The sequence below is a fragment of the Sylvia atricapilla genome, chromosome 5 (genome assembly GCF_009819655.1).
Source record: "Sylvia atricapilla isolate bSylAtr1 chromosome 5, bSylAtr1.pri, whole genome shotgun sequence".
Classification (NCBI taxonomy): Eukaryota; Metazoa; Chordata; class Aves; order Passeriformes; family Sylviidae; genus Sylvia; species Sylvia atricapilla.
Genome location: NC_089144.1, coordinates 64759153 through 64766309, shown reverse-complemented (window position 1 = coordinate 64766309; position 7157 = coordinate 64759153). Strand labels below are relative to the sequence as shown.

General features: G+C 45.4%; 1 protein-coding gene across 3 annotated transcripts in view; it reads left to right on the top strand.

Annotated features, from left to right (window-relative positions):
- Positions 1-2106: 2106 nt before the first annotated feature.
- The window catches only part of UBN2 (ubinuclein 2), a 51904-nt gene continuing 46853 nt past the window's right edge, over positions 2107-7157 (top strand). For all 3 annotated transcript variants that reach the window (XR_010743679.1, XM_066319835.1, XM_066319834.1), the window contains exons 1-2: positions 2107-2744; positions 6738-6830. Coding sequence is in view for 2 of the 3 variants with exons in the window: in XM_066319835.1 (XP_066175932.1) it covers positions 2325-2744; positions 6738-6830 (513 nt within the window). In the remaining variant the exon portion in view is untranslated. The remainder of the gene's footprint in view (positions 2745-6737; positions 6831-7157) is intronic.

The following is a 7157-nucleotide window of genomic DNA, read 5'->3' as shown; positions in this document are numbered from 1 at the left end:
AAATAGCCACCTGAAACTATTCCCAAGAACTACTTCTGGTTTTCTCTGTAACCCTACCCTGGGTTGGATGATGATTGTTCCTTTCCAGCTTATTTTTTTTTCCAGCTTAAAAATTATGTTAAAAATCTGACCAAAATGTGATTCCAGGTGTGTCTATATTACAAGACAATATGAAGCACTGGATTCAGATACTTGTAAAACTAATTTTCTTGTGGAGCTCTTGTGCCCTATATTGATTACTTCTGAATATAGTCCCCTATATCTTAGGAGCCTGAAAGACAGAATGGACTTTTACATTAGATACTTATAATACACAGTTTATCTTCATCACTTTCCATGGATGTATCCAAGTATTACCTGTGAACAAACTACCTGTCATATACTTCTTGTACTTATTTCAAGGTCTTCCATCCAGTAATTCAAAACAAGGATCAGCAGAGCTGCAGAGGAGCCTGTGACTTCCACATAAGATTTCTGTTTGATGTGCAATAAACTGCTCTTTTTCTGAGGAAAGGCCCCTTTTTACCATCATAGGATTTAATGGCATAGATGACACAAAAACTTTGATGAGAATCAGAATCTTCCTGGCAGGGTGCACAGGTCTGGAGATTAGAGATACTCACTCAGTTTGAATGCAGAAATACATTTCCTATTTTATGCATCAGCTGATAGCTGTATGAAATTCAACAGAGAACAGGTGCAAATACCAAATTATTTTATTATGATGCTGGAAGTCAAAACACATTTGAGGAATACATCCACCTCTACAAAGCTTGCTAGCCACACCACAACAGGCAAGGCTTTTACGTAGAACAAGTCCCTATATATATAAAGCTCAACAAAGTTTCAACTTTGTTCAACTAGCTCAACTATAAAGCTCAACAAAGTTTCAAGCTTCAAAAGGGAAGTTTACATTTCTCAGATCGAGTTAGTCATTCCAGTGACTTGCTGCTGCAAGCAGTACTCTGAAATGCCCTCCATTCCCTGTTGGTGATGTTTTAACTTTCAGTAACATTTTTCTAGTGTCACAGATCTTCTCTGTAGTCTAGATGAAATTAAAAAGTCAAGTCAAAAGACTTCCTATGCAATGACAGAAAAACATCAAGCACAGTGATGGATGTAGTTTGAAAAGTGAAGTAATGTAATGCACAGAATAATCTATTATAATTATGCAAAATAATAGACAGATGTAAATTGCTTGCTTTGCATGAGTACATTTTTAAAAAAGAGAAGACGCACTCCTACCTAGTATTTCTGAGACTAAAAAAAAAATGCCCCAAAAATGGTAATGTCTTTTTCTCTGCTCCAATGAAGCTAGAGGATAGAATGCTCATCATGTTCATAAGTTTCCTGAAACTTCACATTGCCTTGGTGGCATACCTCCATCTGGAAATACCAGGCATCAGTCTGTCAAAGTAGGTGGTGACAGACTGAAACACTTGCAGTATTTGCAGGCAGCTCCTGCTCATGAGGGAAGTCTCGCTGTTGCTCAAATCCTGCCTGCCTTGCGTTGTCCCCTCTCTCCCTGGAACAGCTCTTTCCCAACACGCTCAGCTGCTCCCTGCAGCCGGGGCTGGTGCCCTACAGACCGGGCACGGCGGCTGGACAAGCTCCCTGCCGCCGAGGGCAGACCGGCACCGCGGGCAGCGACTGCTCTTCTGTAGGAACAAGCTGTGATCAGCCCCTCCATACGGCACGATTCTGTCAAACCCCGACGTCCCCTTCTGTTCCACTCAGCGTGGGCTGGTGCCACCGACACACGGTGCGGCCGCGCCGTTCAGGCTGGGAACGGCCGCTCTCCCCGCACGGGCGGCTTTTCTCCGGCGACTGACCCGCAGCCGCCGACTTCCAGGGACCTCAGCGGATCTTCCCCTGAGCGGATCTTCCCCTGAGCAGGCCCCGCAGCCTCCCCGCGCCGCGCCGGGAGGACGAGCGCCGCGCAGCCCCCGCGGCCGCAGACGGCGGCGGGCCCGGCGTGCGCATCGCCCCGGCAACCGGGGGCGGGCCCGGCGCCCGCTGCGTGTGGGCGACGGCGGCCGCGCTGACGTCCGGGGGAAGCTGAGCAATAACAGCAGCGACGGGGGCCCGGCTGCGCCTGCGCGGGCTGCGGGGCTGCTCTATTTATGTGGGGGGGCGCCAAGATGGCGGGGGCGGCGAGGAGAACGTAGGGGTACCTCCGACCGGGCGGCGGAGCGGGGAGGAGGGAGAGGGAGGAGCCGGGGCCGGTGGGAGGGAGCGCGGAGAGCGGTGTCACCGAACGCGCGAAGCGGGGGCCGGCGGACGGCGGGCGGGGGGGGGGGAGGGGGCGGCGGCGGAGGAGGAGGATGGCGGAGCCGCGCCGGGTGCCGTTCATTAGCCTGTCACCCGTGCGGCGCCGCGAGGGCGAGAGCCCGGCGCTGGAGCGAGAGCCGGCGGGCCGCGACCTGGAGCCGCCTCCGGCGGGCCGTGAGGCGCCACCGCCGGAGCCGCCGCCGCACGAGCCGCCCGGCGACAGCGCTGCCCGCCCGGAGCCGCTGCGCGACCCCGGCCGGCCCGAGCAGCCGCCGCAGCGGGAGCCCCCCCGGCCCGAGCCGCCGCCGCTGCCGCCGCCGCCGCGCCAGAGCGGGCGGCAGGAGCCGCCGCCGCCGCGGGAGGCGCTCCCGCTCCGCCAGACGGTCCGCCTGGAGGTGGTGCTGAAGGACCCCACCGAGGAGGGTTGCGTGGAGTTCAGCTACCCGGAGCTGCTGCTGTGCGGGGACTCGCGGGTAAGGGGTCTCCTCTTCCCCTTCTTCCCTCCCCTCCCGCCGGCACGGGCCCTGCCGCGCTTCCTCCTCTCGGCTGCCGGCGGCCCCGGCCCTGCCGATGGTGTTATCGGCTGCCCCTTGCTGCTCGGGGCGCTCCCGGTACGGCGGGAGGGGCGGTGTCCTGGAGGGAAGTCCGGCAGCCTCGCCGTCGCTGCGGGCTCCTCCTGGTGCTGAGGCTGCGCCTGTGCCCGTGGGAGGCAGGGCAGGCTTCCCACTTGTTCCTGGGCTAGCCGAGCGCTCCTGGCCTTTGCTGCGGGCTGAGGCGGAGCAGCGCCGCTCTCTTGTGTCCCGTTTACCCCGGCTCACCTCCTTGCCGCTCCCGTTCCCTGCCCGGAGAGGCGTTGCATAAGCAATGAAGTGATAATTAGCAGACTTAGAGAGGAGTTTTTGTAGTCTTGGAGGGGACAGGGATGAATGAGAGTTAATGATGAACCGGCAAGCACGCCTGTAAGTGTTGAGAACTTAATTCAAGGAGAAAAAAAAAAAACAAAAAAACCCAACTCTTCTTCCCTCGTTTGTTCCTCCCAAGCAGAAAGTGTTTGATACTTGAACTATTTTTTTTTTAAGGCCGAAGCTCCTGTAGACAACTTTAGGAAGCAAGCAGCATTATCCAGTCAGCAGGGCCTGCTGTTCCAAGGAGGAAGGAGGGACGCCTGTCCTTAAGCTGGTTACACTTGAGCTGCTCGTTGTTAGTTGAGGATACCAGTGAAGTTGTACTTGATCTAAATAGTTTTTGCTTCTCTTTAATGTAGTACGCAGCTTTAGAGAAAGCTTGTCTCTTACAGGAAAAGGCAGAGGGCAAATAAGTAACTGTTAGGAAGAAGGTTATGGTGAATGTGGTGATAAAAGCGCTACTAGTATCAAATACCAGTACTGAGACTGCCATGGGATTTCTACATCCAGCACGAACTTGAATATGGTTGAAACTTTTCTTATAAACCAAAATGTTTCTAGGCAGTGATGATGCTGTAACTATACTTAGCGGACTGCTCACTTCTTCTGCTGTAGGAGGGATATACACACTGGATTGTGTTCAAATGTGGAAGACAGAAAAATCAGTGACTGATTTTAATCCCTAAGATCTTGTCATGCAAGTTAAAAGGTTCCTTCTGTTCATCCTGTTCTACAGCTGTTGTGGGCAAACAGTGCCAGTTATGACTCCTCAGAATTAGTATTGCATAATCATGCTGCTCTCTGAAGTGCAATCTTCCTGAGCAGTTCTGTGAAGGTGAAAATTGTGTTGGTGTTCAGAAGTGGTTCAGTACTTGAAGGCTGACTTTTCCCTTTGGCAGTTCCCAGTTCCATAACTACTTTTTATTCTGAAGGTTGCCAGTATCTTAATCACATATTCAGGGTAAAATGAGGTAGTTCTGATGCGAATTCCTTATCTTGTGGGGGTGGGAGAGCATTGATTTAGGGGATTTTGGTACAACTGAGATCACAAACTGTTCTTAAGGTAGAGACAGTGATTAGTAATGCTTTATAAGAAGCTTTGTATGTTTTTCAGCTCTGTAGAGTCCAAATTAAAATGAATGGATCATAATGGCCCTTCTGTTAGTGGGTTGTGGAACAGTCAGCTGATTTGCTATGTAAAATAGTGAATCAGGATCCTTTTAAAGTGATTCTGGACTTCTACTCATGTTTAAAACCTAATCTATAGTTGGCCTGTCAGTTTCAGTTCTTGCTTGTTATATGGTAGAAACTAAAAAAGCTACTCTAATATTAGGGAAGTTCTAAAATCTTGAGATATGTTTTTTCCAAGTAGGTAGTAACTAATTGGCAGTTAATGTTGTGGTTTTAAGTGGAGTTTTAGATTTCAAAATCTGTTGTTTTAGTAATGTTTCAATTTAAAATTAACAGTTCAGATACTTCATTGTTACTATGCAAATTTTTTGTAGGCTGAAGATTGATTTGGTTTTCTGGAAGCTATTGTTGACGCCTTCCTTATAAGAAGTTGCTCAACTTTTTTATAACATTTACCGTTAAAATTTAACATTGCAAAGTTAGGAGCTTGTCTTTCTATCTTGTAGTATTCTCATAACTGTGGCAACCAAGAAAAGTTCTCCAAAGGAAGGCAAGGACTCATGCACAGGCATCATTTTAAATATAGCTTTAATAGGCCATGATAATAACAGTTATATAATAATGATAGAGAATCCTGAAACTGATTTGACAGCACAACTTCTGTCTTTTTTTTTTATTCCAAATTTATGTTCCTATGCTGAATCAGAAGCTAGTGGAAATGTTTCTTCTAAAAACTTATGCTGTCCTTGTCCATTTTTGCCTTGATAAAGAGAGCATCCTTTGATAGGTTTATTCATAGAGTTCATCTTTAGGGAGGAATTATGTAAAGTTTTAAATGGGAGTAATAAGTTTGTGTGGTTGAAGGGTTTATTTTCCTCTTAAATGCTGGTGGAAGTGAAAGTGTGCTCCTATTTCTTTTGGGGTAACTGAGGCTTGGTGCATAAAATCCAAGTCAAAGTGGATGAGCCAGAAGCTCAAGTTGGCTTCTGTTGAACAGGCTCTAAAGGTGCTGAAGTAGAAATGTCTTAGTTTGAGAGCCATCCATCAAAACAGTGAAAACTAAAATTGGCTTGATTTGAGTTTTCAGTAGTGCTAAACTAATCAAATTGATAGTCAGCTGCAACTCTGAGTGTTTGATGGAGAGAGGCAAGTTAACACTTAAGTACTAAATTTTACTTGGTCTTTAGGCTCAACCTTGTCTCCTTTTGCAGTTAGAAAAAAGCCACATATGCCTAGCAGAAGATGAGGAATACCTTTTCCCAGCTAAAAGTAGAGAAAATGGTGTTTCGTTAATTGAGCAGTATTTTATATTTAATTATGCCTGCAGGAAATAAGTAAGTGGCTTTAATTTATGCTTTAGGAGTAACTAGAGCCTGTACTCATTTTTTTCTCTAGATAGTCAGTCTGGAAAATGTATTATAATTACGTGGTGTTTGCAATTTTGCTTAACTTACCTTTCTCATTACATTAGTCTTGATGCTAATGAGCTGGTTTGGTCACCATTTAGTCAGTATACTGGCTTTTCATACTATGGAGGAAGGATCTTGCTTTTCTGGACTTAGGTGTTTTTGTTCTTCATAAATCTTCATTTATTCATTGGTGAGTAGTCCATGTGCAGTAAAATTAGTTGCCATGCATAAAGTTCACCAAAATGGAATTCCATTCCACCATGTTTTAGCACCCTAGTACTTTCCCCCTTCTGGCAATTATTTTATTTATGTGAAGTCCAGTTTGAAGGAAGGCAGCTTTGTTTTTCTGCCATCACTTATTAAAAGCCCCAAAAGCCCTATGTATATCCTGTTCATTGACGTTGTCTCAGTGAAATCCTCTTTTCTAAAAAACACCAAGAAAGTAAAGTGCTACTCCCTACTTGTATGAATAGCTGGAATATTAAATCTCTTTTGTGGCTTACATAGTTATGATTATTGAAATGAACTCTTGCACTGTAATTTTTTTCTTTAGATAAAAGACTTACATTCACTATAATTATAATTTACTGAGGTTTTTAGTCTTCTGGCTGCTTCCCTCCTGGTTAGCACACCACGTACATCCTACCTGCTGTATCTAGAAGGATCTTAACACTTGTTAGAGGAACCAGTGGAGGCAGAGGTGAAAAGGAGTTGTGGTTAAAGGGAGTTTTTTTCTAACCTCAAATGGCCATAATTCTCTCTTATGCTTACACTTTTAATTGAGGTTGTAGTAGAATGCTTGGGAAAATACAAATCTGAGTATTCCTCTTAATTCTTCTGGTTTTGTTGTCATCAGAAGAAAAATATCTGCATGATAGTTCAATGATCAAAGAATTTTTTAGAGATTAGGTGTAAATTATGACTACTTAGTCATCAGAGTATTTTTTTTTGACATTTGATGGGGTTTGAGATGCACTTGATGTTTCTCATGGAATGAATGTGTAACTTTTGCATTTTTCAGAAGAAATCAGTTCATTTAGAGGATCCATTTAATGATGAACAACGTGAGCGGCATGAAGTAGAAGTGCTTGCCAAGAAGTTTGAGGCAAAATACGTGAGTTACTGCACTTTGTTAAAAAATACAAATATTTAATAACAGATAATGTTGGGGTGTTTTTTTTTTCCTGTATAAGGTTGCTAATGTAGTGTCAAATGACTTCTGTACATTTCAGGGATAACTGTCTCACTGTATTTCACTTAAGTAACTTGAAGTTGCCACAAGCTTATCAGACAAGTCTGCTAAATAGATTTGTCTATAGATGTTATAGCTTGTGAAGCTATTCTTGGAAAAGCTGCCTATATAAATGCAACTTGGTAATAGATGTAGGTCAATATTCATGCTCTACACTGTGCTGGAGGAAAGATTTTTTTATGTAATGAT